Source organism: Lipotes vexillifer, unplaced genomic scaffold (assembly GCF_000442215.2).
Source record: "Lipotes vexillifer unplaced genomic scaffold, Lipotes_vexillifer_v1.1 scaffold120, whole genome shotgun sequence".
NCBI lineage: Eukaryota > Metazoa > Chordata > Mammalia > Artiodactyla > Lipotidae > Lipotes > Lipotes vexillifer.
Genome location: NW_006791240.1, coordinates 339,760 through 356,076, shown reverse-complemented (window position 1 = coordinate 356,076; position 16,317 = coordinate 339,760). Strand labels below are relative to the sequence as shown.

General features: G+C 37.9%; 3 protein-coding genes across 7 annotated transcripts in view; 1 reads left to right on the top strand and 2 right to left on the bottom strand.

Annotated features, from left to right (window-relative positions):
* Nucleotides 1–1,053, bottom strand: part of ALG5 (ALG5 dolichyl-phosphate beta-glucosyltransferase) — a 33,946-nt gene extending 32,893 nt beyond the window's left edge. For 2 of the 3 annotated variants that reach the window (XM_007464232.1, XM_007464234.1), the window contains exon 1: nt 939–1,053. In XM_007464232.1, coding sequence (XP_007464294.1) covers nt 939–1,004 — 66 coding nt within the window. In that variant the 5' untranslated portion in view covers nt 1,005–1,053. The remainder of the gene's footprint in view (nt 1–938) is intronic. The other variant, XM_007464233.1, reaches the window with a different exon arrangement.
* Nucleotides 1,054–2,314: 1,261 nt separating this feature from the next.
* On the top strand, nt 2,315–8,533 carry EXOSC8 (exosome component 8). The gene is made up of 11 exons (XM_007464228.1): nt 2,315–2,362; nt 3,460–3,496; nt 3,741–3,804; nt 4,590–4,663; nt 5,743–5,788; nt 6,488–6,593; nt 6,682–6,727; nt 6,935–7,031; nt 7,326–7,446; nt 7,668–7,774; nt 8,104–8,533. Exons 1-11 carry the CDS (start codon nt 2,346–2,348, stop codon nt 8,217–8,219), a joined length of 831 nt encoding a protein of 276 aa, XP_007464290.1. The 5' UTR covers nt 2,315–2,345; the 3' UTR covers nt 8,220–8,533.
* SUPT20H (SPT20 homolog, SAGA complex component) overlaps nt 8,232–16,317 on the bottom strand; it is a 36,968-nt gene continuing 28,882 nt past the window's right edge. For 2 of the 3 annotated variants that reach the window (XM_007464231.1, XM_007464229.1), the window contains exons 22-24: nt 14,490–14,606; nt 11,011–11,116; nt 8,232–8,730 (exon numbers count right to left, since the gene is read on the bottom strand). In XM_007464231.1, the coding sequence (XP_007464293.1) occupies nt 8,627–8,730; nt 11,011–11,116; nt 14,490–14,606 (327 nt within the window). In that variant the 3' untranslated portion in view covers nt 8,232–8,626. Of the gene's footprint in view, nt 8,731–9,489; nt 9,594–11,010; nt 11,117–14,489; nt 14,607–16,317 lie in introns of all 3 variants that reach the window. The other variant, XM_007464230.1, reaches the window with a different exon arrangement.

Sequence of the window (16,317 nt, the reverse complement as noted above, 5' to 3'; positions counted from 1 at the left end):
GGAAAGAGAGGACTCCTCTCTCACCCAGACACAAACCCTAAAGAAGTCAGGATACACCACTCTTTCTCTATCTACACTACTTTTAAGCCATATATTCTGGCCAGATGGCAAAGGGGCCTTCCTGGCAATGCTATCTAGGCTGCTAACCTTAACGTCAAGGAAGCGGAAAACGCTCCATTTACAAACTAGAGGCAGGCCCATTCCAATTATATGTGAGAAAGTTCACTTAGCAAATTTCCTATTACCTATGGATCAGCAAGTGTTACAATGTTTCTGTGTTTCCACAGTAACGGCAAAGAAAATCGTAGTTTGAATTCCCCTGTACTGTCTCTTCTAGAGGCAGCAAGCTTAGGGTGTTGAATTCTAGGACATAACGACCCCCAGGCGTATGATAACACCAGGCCTTGTCTATCTTGGTCTTCCTATGTCCCTAGTGGGTCTTCCTGATCCGATTTATCCAATCTGTAACAGATGGCTCTTGTCAGTGCTGTCAACACTTTCTATTTGCTTAACTACACCAGGAAAGGGAGTGTCTAGAAAGCACACACTTTCTGGGGGGCTCAAGACCTCCCCGATGGGGCCAGAACTACGGCGATTGCAGACCCGGGAGGAAATCTTGGAGAGGTCGGGGCTGAGAGGGCGGGTGGGCAGAGTCCGGGGACCAGAGGGTGACATAAGACAGGGTGGGCATGTGCCAGTAAACACAAGTACTAGGCTCTGGGCACGCAGGGATATAAAGCTCTAAAGTAAACATAAAGAACGTAAGAAAGGGGGTGTGAAATTCTAGCAGAGGAAATTCTGGGGTCAAGGCTCAGAGAAAGTATGGTGCAAGGGACAAGCCCAAGAGCCGGCAGCGCGGAGGAGAGGATGCCTGGGGCCCGAGTCTCCCGGAGAGCAGTGAGCCCAGGCCCGCGTCGGTCCCCAACCCATCTCCTCACCAGAATCAGGGCTACGGCCGCCAGCGCCGCGCCGAGCACCGCCAGCTGCAGCAGGATCGGAGCCATCCTCCATGCCGGCGCAGCCGCCCGCCCTATCCCGCACCTACACACATGCGGAAGTGCGGCCGCGCAGCCCCGCCTCCCACCCGCAGAGAGACCGCGCCGCCGCGGCCAGACCCAGCCACCACCCGGGAGCCCGCGCCGCCCACAGCGCCCCCGCGCGGCAAGGCGAAGAATATGTAATTGTATGGGAGGCGCTCAGTCCGTTTTGGGGAGGGCGGGTGGCAGGCTCTCTGTTCCACCGTAGTAAGGTTGCCAGAATTGGCAAGTACAAATTCAGGATGTCCACATAAGTTGAATTTCACATAGGCAACGAATCGTTTTTTAACAGCATTATTAAAATAAAACACACACCATATAACCCACCAATTTGTTTTTGGTATATTACATTAATTTTTTAAAACTGATAAAACATAAAATTTCCCATTTTAACCACTTTATGTGTACACTACAGTGGCATTAACTGCATTCACAATTTCCTGCAACCATCACCACCATCTATTTCTAAAACTTTCCCAGTTCTCCCCCAGCTTCTGGTAACAATAATACGAACTACTTTGGGTGTACTCTGTTTATCTGACATTCAAACTGAACTGAATGCCCTGTATTTTATACGAAGGAGATGGAGGTCTTGAGCCACGACACAGGATACAACAAAAGCTGCTCCTTTGGAGCCCGCTCCCGGCACCTGTAAATGTAACCTGGTGCGGAAAACGAGCGCACAGAAAATTTACGTAATTCTTCGGTGCTGGAGGAGGGAGGCTTTTACCTGGGAGAAGGCAAGCCCAGGGCCCAGAATACGAAGGAGGCGGGAAAAGGACCCTGAAACACTGGAATTATGCTCCACACTCAACACCTGATTCTTTGCTTTATATAAGGTCGGTTTTCTCTGAAACTCTTCAACCACCAGTGTCTAAACAGGCACTCATCACTTCTGTAATAGCCGATTCGTCAAAACGCGTCAAAGTCGAGGAAACCTCGAGGGGCGTCTGGCTAGGGGAAGTCTAAGCAAAGGCAGGCTGGAAACCTTCCCCACGCCGCCCGCTCAGCCCACTCCACCCTGCCTTCTAGATACCCGGCGGCGGGAGAAGGGCGCAGGCGTCAGTGTTGAAAATGCGAAGCGGGGCCATAGAGCCGGCGGAAGGGGCGGTGCTACCCAGGCGGCGGCGGCGCGCGCGCAGGCGCAGGCCCGCAGACGCAGGCGCTCAGATGACGCGCAGAAGCGCAGACGCAGACGCGCAGACGCGCAGACGCAGACGCGCAGACGCAGACGCGCAGACGCAGACGCGCAGACGCAGACGCGCAGACGCAGACGCAGACGCGCAGACGCAGACGCGCGGGAGGAAGATGGCTGCCGGATTCAAGTGAGTGTTGGGGGCTAGCGGGCGCGAGTTTGTACCGTGCCGAGTGGCGGCTTCCGTTACCCGGAATTTTCTCACCGGGAGACCGCCCCCTACCTGGTTCCCACTTCTTTCCACCACGGAAGCGGGCGGCGGGCGGGAGGACTGGAGGTGCTCGTAGTGAAAGGAAAGGGGGCCTCTTCCCGTCGGGGAGGCGAGCTGTTTTGAGCTCGGTACCCGCTGCGAGCGCTGTGGCTTGGTGTGTAGTGGACCTGCAGCCCCCGGGGAGCAGTTGTAACCTCGTGAAAAGTGTTCTGTTAGAAGCATCTGCCATGCTGCTCTGCCTCTCCCTTGAAATTTATTTCTAAAAGCGTTGTTCCTCGTTCGGAAGGTTTTACTTAAGCGTTTTTACTGCCGCTCTGGAGAAGCTTGTAGATTTTCGTTCTGAGTCCAGTTTTAAATAAATAAAGAAGATTCCAAAGGAAACCAATTGTACTGAAACAGTTATCTGTATAAATTCCAAGTTTATGGTATAATGAGATATACATCTGTTTTAGAATTAACTTTCTTAATTAAGATCTCCTGGGGAGGTTAGTAACTAACTCCTGGAATTTCGAAGTAAGGATGAGTCTTACAAGGTACCTTTGACAACTCTAAAGTAAAAACGAAAACATTTATTGTCTGTGGTTGTTAAAGTCGCAGGTACTGCTAATATTAATGGTTTATTGCCAACGGTCGTAATTGAAGAGTATGCTAAATTTCAGTCACGGGATAGCGAAAAATATGTAACTTTTTTCCTGCCCACCAAGAATCCCTGCTTCAGAGTGAGAGTGATGTTTCACACCAGTATTAATCCTCTTCTAAAGATGCCCTAGGATTTTGGGCTCCAACCCTATTCTTGTTTAAAGCAAAATTAAGGACAGCCTTTGAGTATGGTTATTGCAAAGGTATCTAATTTTTATAATTAGCAACACGTGGCAACATAAACGTTAGAATTCATGAAGGAAACTTAGTTACAAATTTTGGAAATTTCTGCTCCATCACCACACTATTAAGATTTTTGCCAGTTTCTGGATTTATATTGATTTACTAATTTATCTCATTTTTAACATGTGTTTCAGAACTGTGGAACCTCTGGAGTATTACAGAAGATTTTTGGTAAGTAAAAGTGGTTATGTACATTTTTTGCTTTTTGATAATGATATCATGTGCTCTTTTCATAAATACAAATATTAGTCATTACATTGCACACCTAAACTGTCATACGACAATTATACCTCAGTTTTTAAAAGACAATTTTCAAGTAATTCAAATTAATTTGAATTAACAAGGTTTAGTGTATTTTCACTGGTGTGTGTAAAATGTACATGTAGATGTAATCTACTTTCATATAATTATTTAGAAAGAGAATTGCCGTCCTGATGGAAGAGAACTTGGTGAATTCAGAACCACAACTGTCAACATAGGTGAGGGTATTTTGAGTTCTAAAATAGAATGTTGAAGTTGCTTCAGTTCTGAAAATAGAAGTTTTTATTTAAATTTTTCTTTGCAAAGTTTTTTTAAACTCAGTGTCCTCTCAGTTGTTATGCTCATTTTAAATTTTAAAGTAACTGTAAAGTGTTGTCCTGCTTTCCCCCATTCAAAACTTCTAAGACATGGTTTTCTTATATATCTTATTTATTAAATCTTTTGTTGCAAACATGGAATTTCCCAATTTTACCTATATGACATTCCCAAGTTTTAGCCTCTGAGCCATTTAAACAGTATTTCAGACAAATTCTGCCAGTGTCTAAGGGATTACAGTGATTTTGTGTCAAGAGATTTAAATCTTTGTAACAGCCCTGTGATTGAACAACAAAGGATTAACTCACTTCAGGGACAATGAACAATCCTTAGACCGGTGCAGCTGACCCTTGAACGACGAGGGTGTTGGGGTGCCGGCCCTCGCACAGTCAGAAATTTGAGTGTAATTTTACAGTTATGGATCGGTGCTTCGTAACCGAGGCTGTGCATCCTCAGACTCAACCAACTGTGGATCGTGTAGTACTGTGGTAATATTTATTGGAAATAATCCTTGTATATAGGTGGAAAGGTGCATTTCAAACCCATGTTGCTCTGCGGTCAACTGTAATTTTAAAAAGACTCAAGCAAGGAGTAAATTTTCATAAACAACTTAGATATGTAGCAAGATAGAATCATAGGTAGAAGATGAAAACACTTTTTCATTTTGTTTAAATACTTACCTTTTCAGGTTCAATTGGTACTGCAGATGGTTCTTCTTTAGTGAAGCTGGGAAATACTACAGTAATTTGTGGAATTAAAGCGGTAGGTTTACCGTATATATTACTAAGATTGGAGTTACTAAATTAGCTTCATAGAGTTACTAGATTGTAATACACACCTATAGTTCTGCTGTTGATTAGGCAATCAGGTGTCAGTTTTTTAGTATTTGTTTTCATTTCCCAAGTTTTCACCTTTGAGTTTTAGACAATACAACCCAAGTTTAATGGCTCTTAATTACAACTTATGAACATTCTCAAATGTGCTGAAATGGAACAATTTAAAAAAATCCTCACCACCTTTACTCTTTAAAGAATTTGGTTGTAATTTGAGAAATTGAGAGATTTTTGGTGACATTTTTATCTAGTGATGCCATTTACTCTATGCAAATGTGTAGAAATTGCTCAAAAGAAAAGCTTGAGGGAATAATAGCTACTATTTATTGAGTATTTGCTATGTTCCAGGCACCTTAGGTGTTTTACAGAATTATCCAGTTTAATCCTCAGAATAATCATTTGAAGTATTTCTCTCTTCATTTCCTATTTTACATGACATTCAGTAACTTGTCCAGGAACATAAGGCTCATAAATAGAACTTAGACATGACTGCCTCTGCTTTTTCGACTACACTGAATTCTGAGTTACTTAACCTAAGTTCATTCAATAACTGGCCCAAAGTCTCTCAGCCAAAAGGTGTGGGTCTCACTTTTGAACTAGGTCAGTAATTCTAGGGCTTTTGCTCTTGACCATTATACCATCAATTCCTAAATCTGTGTCAGTATCACCTGGAGTTTAAATTCAGATTCTTGGCTACTGAATAAGAGAATCTATTTTCTTTCTCTTAGGAAGAGAGGGTGGGACAGAAATCTAAAGAGCCCCAAGTAATTTTGATGAGTAGCACTACCATCAGCTGTGCTACTACACTGCCTTCTTGCCTTGCAGAGCTGGTGAGGAGTGGTCCAATGTTCCTAGAGCCCCTGACATACGTTTCCAAGCTCATCTTCCCAGTAGATGCTCATGATGTAGTTAACTAGCTAAGATGGTCTTTGGTAGGGCCTTCCATAACTGACTTCTTCACAATTTTTTAGCAGCTTCTTTCATAGAAAAATTTGTCTGCTTCTGTAGGAATTTGGAGCACCACCAACAGATGCCCCTGATAAAGGATATGTTGGTAAGTTAAATGACTTCATAAATTTAATACAAATACTTTAAGACAGTTAACACTATTAATATAGTTAAATCTTAGTAGGTGAGTTGAAGAAAATTATTCATAAGCTTCAGACGTCCCTGAAAAGTTTTACGTATGCTTATGTTAAAAGATAGCATAATAGCAAGATACAGGATTTTGTAAATACCTTTTATCAAACTTGTTTGATCACTTTTGGTTTATACAGATGTCATCAACCAAGAAAATAGATTCTCTTAGGCAAAGGGCTGTAATTGCAAACTTTTCTGTTTCCATAAAGAATTTTCCTTTATACCACTATGTGATTTTTTTTCTTAACTTGGACCATTTTTTCGTTATGGTAGGAACCAACATTTTAAAAATGCAGAACAGTTGGTATGACTAAAGGGGCTATCTACTGTTACAGATTGGAGTATTTTGAAAGAAACCCAGAAACTTTTGTGAATAGGATTAAGGCTGTTTCTTAAACACATGCTTTTTTTTTGGCGCAGAGGTTGTGTGGGAAAAAATAAATTTTATCTAAGCATAAGATTCTCACAAAGATGAAAAAGAATATAATTGATGTGTTACAATGGTTTCCACTTGGAAAGCCTATCCATGCCTACAGTTGTCTTTGCCATGGATTGATATTATCTTTAAAACTAAAGGAGGTGAAATTTGGTTCATAGCTGCAGTTTCTTTCAGTTCCTAATGTGGATCTATCACCTCTGTGTTCCTGGAGATTTCGGTCTGGACCTCCTGGAGAAGAGGCCCAGGTGGCCAGCCAGTTCATTGCAGATGTCATTGAAAAGTAAGATCATTATGATAAAATGTGACTATCATTCATTTTAGAGAGTTTTTGAACTTTTATTTACTGTGTTCGATGTCTTCAAATCAAGTTCACAGGTAATTCAGAAAGAGGACTTGTGTATCTCTCCAGGAAAGGTAAGAGGAATAAAGAAGCTATGAGCTTTTATTAACTCTGAAATGTTTTTTTGTGGGGGAAATTTAATTTTTTTTTTTTTTTTAAAGTTTCTGAGCCTTGAAGGTTATCTTGATTGTCTAGCCAAGGGTGTGGTTTGTAAGTAGAAACAAATACCACTTTACAGCAATCAGAAGGCTTTAATTTCCACTTTGTTTAAACTGTTTTAGCTTGCTTGGGTTCTATACTGTGATCTCATTTGCCTCAACCATGATGGAAACATTTTGGATGCTTGCACCTTTGCTTTGTTAGCAGCTTTAAAAAATGGTAAGCAACCTTAGGGAATACTCCTACTTATGTGTCAGAATGTTTCGTTTTGGTAAAATTTCTCAATAAATTTTTAAAGGTTTTTGTTAAGACTTACCTATCATTCATGTGTTTCTAAATTAAAGAAAAACATGTTTGTATCTACTGTATTTGCCTTAATTGTTCTAAGATATTTTTTAAAAAATACTACTTCTGGCCAAGTTTAATAGAGGGAAAAGTGAATTAATGAAGCATAGAATGCCTTTTTGTTTCTTTCACTAGAGAGACTGACTTTACATATTTGCCTTTTTCTAGTACAGTTGCCTGAAGTTACTATAAATGAAGAAACTGCTTTAGCAGAAGTTAATTTAAAGAAGAAAAGTTATTTGAATATTAGAACTCATCCAGTTGCAACTTCCTTTGCTGTGTTTGATGAGTAAGTTAATCAAATGTATTAAAAGGTTGTATATTTAATTGAAGGGAGGACAGATTCTTACAAGTAGTAGAATTTCAGGTTGCTGTTAACTTTTCTGGTTTCTACCAGTTCTAGCTCCTTGCTTAAGCTAAAATGCAGGTAGTGAGTTTAATTTGTACGGTTTTCTAAAATAAAATTTGTCCCATGGGTTGATAATTTATACCTTTTCATTTTTAAAATAGCACTCTGCTTATAGTTGACCCTACTGAAGAGGAGGAAAACCTGGCAACTGGAACCTTAACAGTAGTAATGGACGAGGAAGGCAAGCTATGTTGTCTTCACAAACCAGGCACGCACTTTCCTTCCATTGCAGTACTAAACACGTAGATGAAAACTCAGCATGAGCTTCTTTTATATTAAGGAGGGCCAAATGGAATGTGGGATGTTTTACTGGTTTACGTAATGTAAATTTACTATGTGATTTGTTACTTTAGATGCCTTGCATTTTTATATTGTATGTCAGTGATCCTTAAACTTCAGGAGGTCTTGTTAAAACATAAATGTGCAAATCTTGAGACCACACCACTGGTTTATATTATTCACTTTTTTGGTTTTATGTCAATAACTTGACATGATGTAGATCATGTAGAAACAAGTGTTGGCACAATAATTTTTCAGGTGGAAGTGGACTGACTGGAGCTAAACTTCAAGATTGTATGAGCCGAGCAGTTACAAGACACAAAGAAGTAAAAAAACTGATGGATGAAGTATTTAAGAGTATGAAACCCAAATAAACCACCACCACATTTTCAAAACAGATTTGTAAAAACTGTATTTGTTACACTGTGCACAAACCTTTTATACTAAATAAATATCAAACTACATTCTTCTGAAAGATGTTTCTAGTATTTCTTAGGTCACTTCTGTATTATGTACAGTGAAACCATTTTTAAAAAGCAATGACTTAGGCAAACCCACCCTAATGGTTCGTTAAACCATTTCCCTGTTTTTATTTAAAAATCATAGGGTTGTGCTTCTGTATAAAGTTTGTATATCTAGCAATGTAAAATACTGACATGTTAAAAAACAAAAACGAAGTAGAAACTCAGAATCCTTTTGATTCAATGCTCTTACGTTTTTTTTTTTTAAATAATAATGCAAGACTCAGAATTTTGGAGTGGTTGGCGTGCCTCTCTTCATTTTACTTTTTGACTGGCTGCCTGTATGCCGATGACGATGTAGCTGAGCTGTCTGTGCTGCTGCTGCTGCCGCCATAGCCATTTGATGCTGCAAGAACCGCAACTGCTGCAAAGAAGAGGGGAAAAAATCAAGTTAGGTTAAAGGTAGGCAGGTATGGAAGATGCTTTTCCTGAGAGTGATGAAAACAAAACTGAAAGGGAGAAAGCACCAAGGTAACAAAAAAGGACTATACCACATCAGGACAATGCACAGTCAAACAGCACCAGTGGCACAGAAGCCTGCTGCGGGCTTTAAAAATGGCTCTTGGTAAACTTCAAAAGTATTTCTGTTACTTTGCCTGGCCAGTCTATATTGCAGTAACTCAGCAACTTCAGTTACCATTTTGTTGTATGATAGTTCATAGCAATATAAAACCACCCTGCAAATTAAAGAAAGTCAACTATAATATGCTGACTTCTAGAATAATGGAACAACATTCTTCAAAAACAGGTATGACATTTACAAATAGGAACACTGGTACACTTGCCTTTTTCTGCAGTACAGTATTAAAAAGTTAACCATTGGCACTTAGAACTAACTATTTCAAAATGTACTGAATCCTATAAAAATGTATGTTAATGTGCCACCAGCACTTCAGGAAAGATTTTGAATTAGGAAAAGAGCATGACTTAAATGTACAAAATATTCAGTGCTCCAAGTTCATTGGCTAAAATTGTCAGACTTTTAAATAAAATTTGCTAAATTATTTACCAATTACTGTATAGTCTTACAAGACAGTAACATAAAACTAAAGTAAGGTATTTTGAAGTACTTTTGGAGCAGAGTATCTTTAAAAATGTAACCAGAGTGAAGTTGCTGGATTACTTGGATCTGTTGCTGCTGCTGTTGAAAGGCAGAGGAGAGCTGGAATCTCTGCTGAGGAAGGCTTTGCTCAGGTCTGTTCTCGGCAGAGCCAAGCTGAGACAACACTACAGAGAGGAGAAGGGGAAAGCAGGCCAGTCAGAAAGTTTGAAGGCTACCAGGGTTAGAAAAGGACAACACAGAAAATGAAATAATAGAAAAGTATCAGTATGATTAATCTTAAGTATCAAATCACAGACATTTCAGAATAAATTTAGTACAGTCTCCTGTTAGTTGAGGGTACCATTGATGATAGAACTTCCTGGACATGGAAGAGAAGGGAAAGCATGTGGGCCAAAGCACTGTATCCCTCTCTTTTCTTACATCTCAATGAAATTTGATACTAGTGCTATTTTGTTGAGAAGGCTTTCTAGCAAAACGTTGAATACAGTATGTTATTTTAAAATATAACCAATCAGGTAGGAAATGGAGTGGGAGAAATCCAAACTACCGTAAGGACAAAACTGGTAGACAAGTGCTAAAAGATGAATGTCAGACTACACTATTAGCAACAAAGGTGGTGATCCTTTTAGAGCTGAGTGAGATCAGGGACAAGTTCAACTCTCTCACTGCTCAGTTGAGGACATTTCAGACCTGGATCGTTTGAGTGACTCACTTAAAGGTAATTATTGGCAAGTCGAGCTAGGAACATTCTCATTTTTCAGCCTAGAGTTCTTTCCATGAAATTATACTACAGCTATTTTAGGAAAAAATAGCTTGTGGGGTAAAAGTTTATACTAATAAATTTCCATTTGGAAATTCACTGCCTCTAAATTAGAATTTTACATAAATTATTACAAATTCGGACACGGAATTATACCGGATTCTAAAGGCATCATAGTAAGCCCAGTGATAATTCAAAATGTTAACATGTTCACTCATTAATCCTCAAACAGTATCTCAGTTTTCTTATACATGTGGCTTCTTGATTTTAATTAAATGTAGAGTTATAACTGCTATCTTCAATTGATGAAATGATCTTCATTAAATGTATATCTTTGGTGCATCATTTATTACTAGAAGTGGTGAGCAATCATTTAGTACCATCATTTTTTTACAAGTGTCTTACAGAAGCTAAGCTACTTGACTATTAAGTCCTAATTCATACAACTACAAGCCACTGGAACGAGACAAAAGATTGTACAATCTGGAAAAATGCAGTCTCAATAACCCAGGAAAACTGAAGAGCTAACAGCTTTAGAAGCTTCCTATAAGTTGGGTAACTGTAAAATTTTCCCAACAAAATTTAACATGAGGAAAACATTACTGCTGTTAATATATGTAGGTCAAAGCACTTTAATCAATTATCAAAATAATGAAAAAAATCTGAGTGCCATCAATTAATTTAATAGTTCACACATTAAATACAACTAAACTTTTTCCTTGTAACTGTCTGCACAAGGAAAAGAAATAGTTAAAATGGTGAGATCCCAAATAGATTAGATACTTTAAATAAATTCAACATTTAGTTATGAAGATACCAACCAGCTGCCTGTGAATGCATATAACTTCCTACGCCAGCAAGGTTAATAACTGCAGTGTGCTGAGCAGATAAGGCCTGTTCTTGACTGGTACAACTTTGTTCAGAACCCTGAATAAAAAAATAATATGTGATTTGTACAAAAATAAAAACAATTTTGGATTAGTGGAATTAGTATTTTACTCCTGTATGAAAAAAAAAACATTCGTCTAGGTCTTGCAAAAAGAATGGCCTAAGGAAAAGACGTCAGAGGTATTTAGAATTAGCAAGAATAAGCTTATGGTATTTTGAAAGCAAGAAAATAAAACCTAATTTTCAGAACTGATTCTGTATTAAAAATAATTACTAAGGCTTCTACAAAACTTCATCAGAACTTTTTTTTAAATTGAAGTATAGCTGATTTGCAATATTGTTAGTTTCAGGTATAGAGCAAAGTAATTCAGTTGTATATATATACACACACACACATATTTTTCAATTATTTTCCCTTATAGGTTATTATAAGATATTGAAGGTAGTTCCCAGTGCTATATGTTAAATCCTTGTTGCTTATCGATTTTCTGTATAATAGTCTGTATCTGGTAATCCCATACTCCTAATTTAAGCGCCCCTGCAACATGGTAACCATACGTTTGTTTTCTATGTCTGTGTCTGTGGGTCTGTTTCTGTTTGGTATATAGATTCGTTTGTATTATTTTTTAGATTCAACATATAAGTGGTATCATATAACATTAGTCTTGCTCTGTCTGACTTAGTTCGCTTAGTTTGATATTTTCTAGGTCCATCCACATTGCTGTAAATGGCAATATTTCATTCTTTCTATGGCTAATATTCCACTGTATATATATACCACAGCTTCTTAAGCCAATCATCTGTTGATGGCACTTGGGTTGTTCCTGTCTTGGCTATTATAAACAGTGCTGCCAGGAACATGGGGGTGGCATGTATCTTTTCAAATAAGAGTTTTCATCTTTTCTGTATATATACCCAGGAATGGGAGTGATGGATCATATGGCAGCTTGGGTTTTAGTTTTTAAAGGAACCTCCATACTGTTCTCCATAGTGGCTGCGCCAATTTACATTTCCACCAGCAGTGCAAGAGGACTCCCTTTTCATTTAGGCCTGCCCATTTTTTGATAGGGCTGTTTGTTTTTTCAATATTGCTTCTATAAAGCTTCATCAGAACAAGTCTTTAAAGCTTAAAACACTGTTTGCAACATAGTACTAGAACTTCTAGTGAGCACATTCAAGAAAAGGAAACAAAAAGGCATATAGATTAAAAAAAAAACAACCTGCCCTTATTTGCAAATGGCACTGACTAGGAAAAAACACCCTAATGAATCTACAAAAAACTTCTAGAACAAATAAGTGAGGTCAGTAAGATTGCAGAACACAAGATCAACATACAAAAACCAATTCTGTATACTAGCAATGAACATGTAGAAAATGAAATTAAAAACAATACCATTAACAATTTCCCAAGAATGGGAAAAAAAAAGGGAGGGAGAAAGGAAGGAAGGAAGGGAGGAAGGAAGGGAAAGAAAGAGAAAGAAAGAAGGAAAGAAACTTAGGTGTAAATCTATGAAACATAGGTTTTGTATGCTGAAAACTAGCTGATTTTAGCCTAGAGACACACTGTGTTCATGGACTAGAAAACTCACGTAGTAAACATGCTAAGCCTTTCCCAAAATGACCTTTAGGTTTAACTCAATTCCTTTAAAAATCCCAGCAGTCTTCTGTAGATATAGATAAGATGATTCTAAAATTCATAAGGAAAGGCAAAGGATCTAGAACAGCTAAAGAATTTTGAAAAAGGGTAACATGGGAGGAATCACTGTGTCTGATTTTAAGAATTACTATGTGTATGTGTGTATATATATATATGTGTGTGTGTATATATATACACATAGTCTACAGCGATCACAACAGTATGGTACTAACAGAGTGACAGATATTAATACATAGATGGGTGAAACAGAGTAGAGAATACAGAAGTAGAGCCACACAAACACAGCCAACTGATCTTTGACAAAGGTGCAAAAGTAATTCAGTTGAGGAGGATGGCTTTTCTAACAAATGGTGCTGGAGCAAATGGACATCCATATCCCCCCATAAAATGAACCTGGACCAAAGTCTCATACCTTTTATAAAAATCAACTGAAAATGGATCATAGATTTAAATGGAAACTATAAAAAAAAAACTTTTGGGCCTAGGGCTAGGTGAGGAGTTCTCAGAATTAATACCTAAAGCACAATTCATTAAAAAAAAAAAAAAAAGATAACTCAGACTTCCATCAAAAGATGGAAGCAATCCAAATGTCCATTGATGGATAAATGGATAAACAAAATGTGATATATAAATACAATGAAATACTATTCAGCCTTAAAAAGGAATTTCTGACACATGCTACAACGTGGATGAACCTTTTGGGTATTATGCTAAATTAAACAGGTCAGTCACAAATAGACAAATACTGTATAATTTCACTTATATGAGGTGCCTGGAGTAGTCAAACTCACAGAAACAGAAAGTTGGCTAGAAGGAGGGGGAAATAAGGAGTTGTTTAATGGGTATAGAGTTTCACTTTTGCAAGATGAAAAAGTTCTGGAGATTGGCTTCACAACAATATGAATATACTTAATGCTACTAAACTGCATATTAAGAAATGGTTAAGGTGGTAAATTTTATGTTACAGTATTTTACAATTTTGTAAAGAAAGTGCAAATCAAGAATTTTATATCCAGCCAAGTAATCCTTTATGTGTTAATAAAGAAAAACAGTTTTAAATGTGCCCTTCCTGAGAAATCTAATAGAGGATGAGCATTATCCAATCAAGATTTGACCGGGGAATCTTTGGTGGAAGGACTGATAGTGAACATTACATATATTTAATTGTGAACTAAGAGAAACAATGAGGGTGGGACTCAGCAATCAGTAATTTTTAGTTTCCCAGATGATTCCAAAGTGCAGCAAAGGTTCAGAAAAATCTGAAGTTCCTTCTATTACTTTAATTTACTGTAGTTCTTGTTCATTTTGTTTGGCAATATACAAAGTATTTGTTTTTGTCTATCTTCGCTCTGTTCTATGCTTCAAGATAAAAAGAACATCTCTATTCTAATAGAGATAAAATAGTATCAAAAGAAGGATGATGACAGGGTAGAAAATACATGGCCTATAGAGGCAGAAAGACTTGGACTTGAATCCCTGCTCTGCCACTCGATGTATGGTTGTGAGCAAGTTAGTCACCTGAATCTATTTCAGACTATGCAAGATGGAAGTGACATCATCTATTCAAGTATGGCGGTTGTGAGAATTAGAAATAGGCACCCAATAACTGATAGCTGCTATTGTTAATGAAGAAAAACCGCACATGAAAAGTTGGTTCAAACAATCTAAATAAAAACACTTGAAATATGCTTGGCATATACCAAAAAAGGTTATAATTCTATGATACAAAGCATATGGAAAGTAGAAAGGACATACCTGCTCCCCTGGCTGTTGAGGAACAGAAGTTGTGGGCTGCTGAGGTTGCTGTGGTGTAAACTGAGAAAGCTGCTGCTGCTGTTGCAGTGTGTTAAAAATGAGCGAGCCACCTGGAAGCTATTAGGTATTTAAGTAAGAATTAATTAGCCGATTTCAGATTAAATTTCTTTATTCTACAAACATTTCTGGAGCATTCACTATGTGTCAGGCATTCTTCCAGGGACTGAGGAAACAGGTGAACAAAAATGGAAACAAAACAAGATTCCTGCCCTTAAAAAAAAGGAACAATCGCTTTGGCTCTCAAATATGTTAGTAATCTCCAATGTAAGTCTTTCTGCTTCAAGTTAATAGTTAGCTATCCAAATATACATACTGCTTTTATTTAACTCCTTTTATACATCAACACAAAACAGCATTAAATGCATTTGGAAGTATAAACAAGAAGCTAGTGATAATCAGATATATATTAAGAAAACTCGTCTCCCTAAATTTGGTCTAGCTTTGCCCTAAACCAGAAATGCATGGATTTTTATATAACATAGCTAGGAATTCCAAAGCTGAAAAGAAAATGCATTAGATGTCCATATTTAGTTTGCAGACATTACTTGCTCTGTCATTCTGAATAAATTAATTAAAAAAAAAAACTTTTAAAAAAGAAGCATCCAGAAAACTCCACACTAAAAACTAAAACTATGCATTCCAAATGTATCAGGAAACAAATGGTTTTTCCATTTTATTCTACAGGAGTTTAAGTTAAAAGCACTTTGAAGTTTTGTGGGAAAGTCCAAGCAAATATCAAATACAGAACTCTTAGGTCTTTATAGTCAAAAAAGGTGTCTTGGGTCAAAAGCTCTATACCCAGCATAGCTCATTGTTAGGTAAACCTGGACAAAGCACAGGTCAAATGTTCCTTCCTCAATTAGGTAGTCAGTAATAAATGTTGCAAAATATAATTTATAAGGTGGCTTTGCCCTTAATCCTTATTAACAGTGCTATTAAGGAATCCCACTCCTCTTAACACTGAGACTGATCCTTGTAGAAATTCCTACAGCAAAATGCAGGAAAGTCGGCTAAATAAACCAATGTGTCCATATCACAATTAGATCATTCTGCAATTAGTCTGTAAATACTGACACTGTTTCATATTGTGTACAGGAAATAAGTTTTAAGATTTAGTTCTAAATGTATTTCCTGATTTATTACTTCTGAATATCAGGTTGGGTTGATCTGTTTGTTATTTCCCAATAATCCATAGCTCTGCCATTCTTTGTCTCCAAATCTTTATATTTATGTCTACCTTTTCTAAAAATTCTCTGTAGATAATCCCATCCATTTTCCAACCTACTAGCTTAATACTGAACTCCCATCCTTAAAGGACCTACCATAACACTCAGAATATTATAAGTTCACAACATGTACTAAATTCTTTACCTACAATCTCTCTTTATATGTTAACATTGATAAAATGTGTTAAGAAAAGCCTCACTACTAGACACAAACTGTAATCTAACAAACATTTATTGACTGACTACTAGGTGCCTGGCACTGTGCCACGAAGTCGCATTCTCCTCAGGAAAAGAACACACATACCTAATTTTAAAAATTTCTATTCACACAGAAAATCTACTATAATCAAACAGCAATACCTACATGCATACGTAAAAAGTCTGTTAAGAGAGAAATTATTTCTAAGTATACCTGCTGCTACTATTGTAGGCAAGTTACTTTCCTTGGCAGTTGTCAACTCTCCCCTCTGGAACTAGTTCTTGATTTGGCAGTGGTGCCAGAGCCGATGAAAGTGCAGTACATAGGGATACCAACTCTTTCC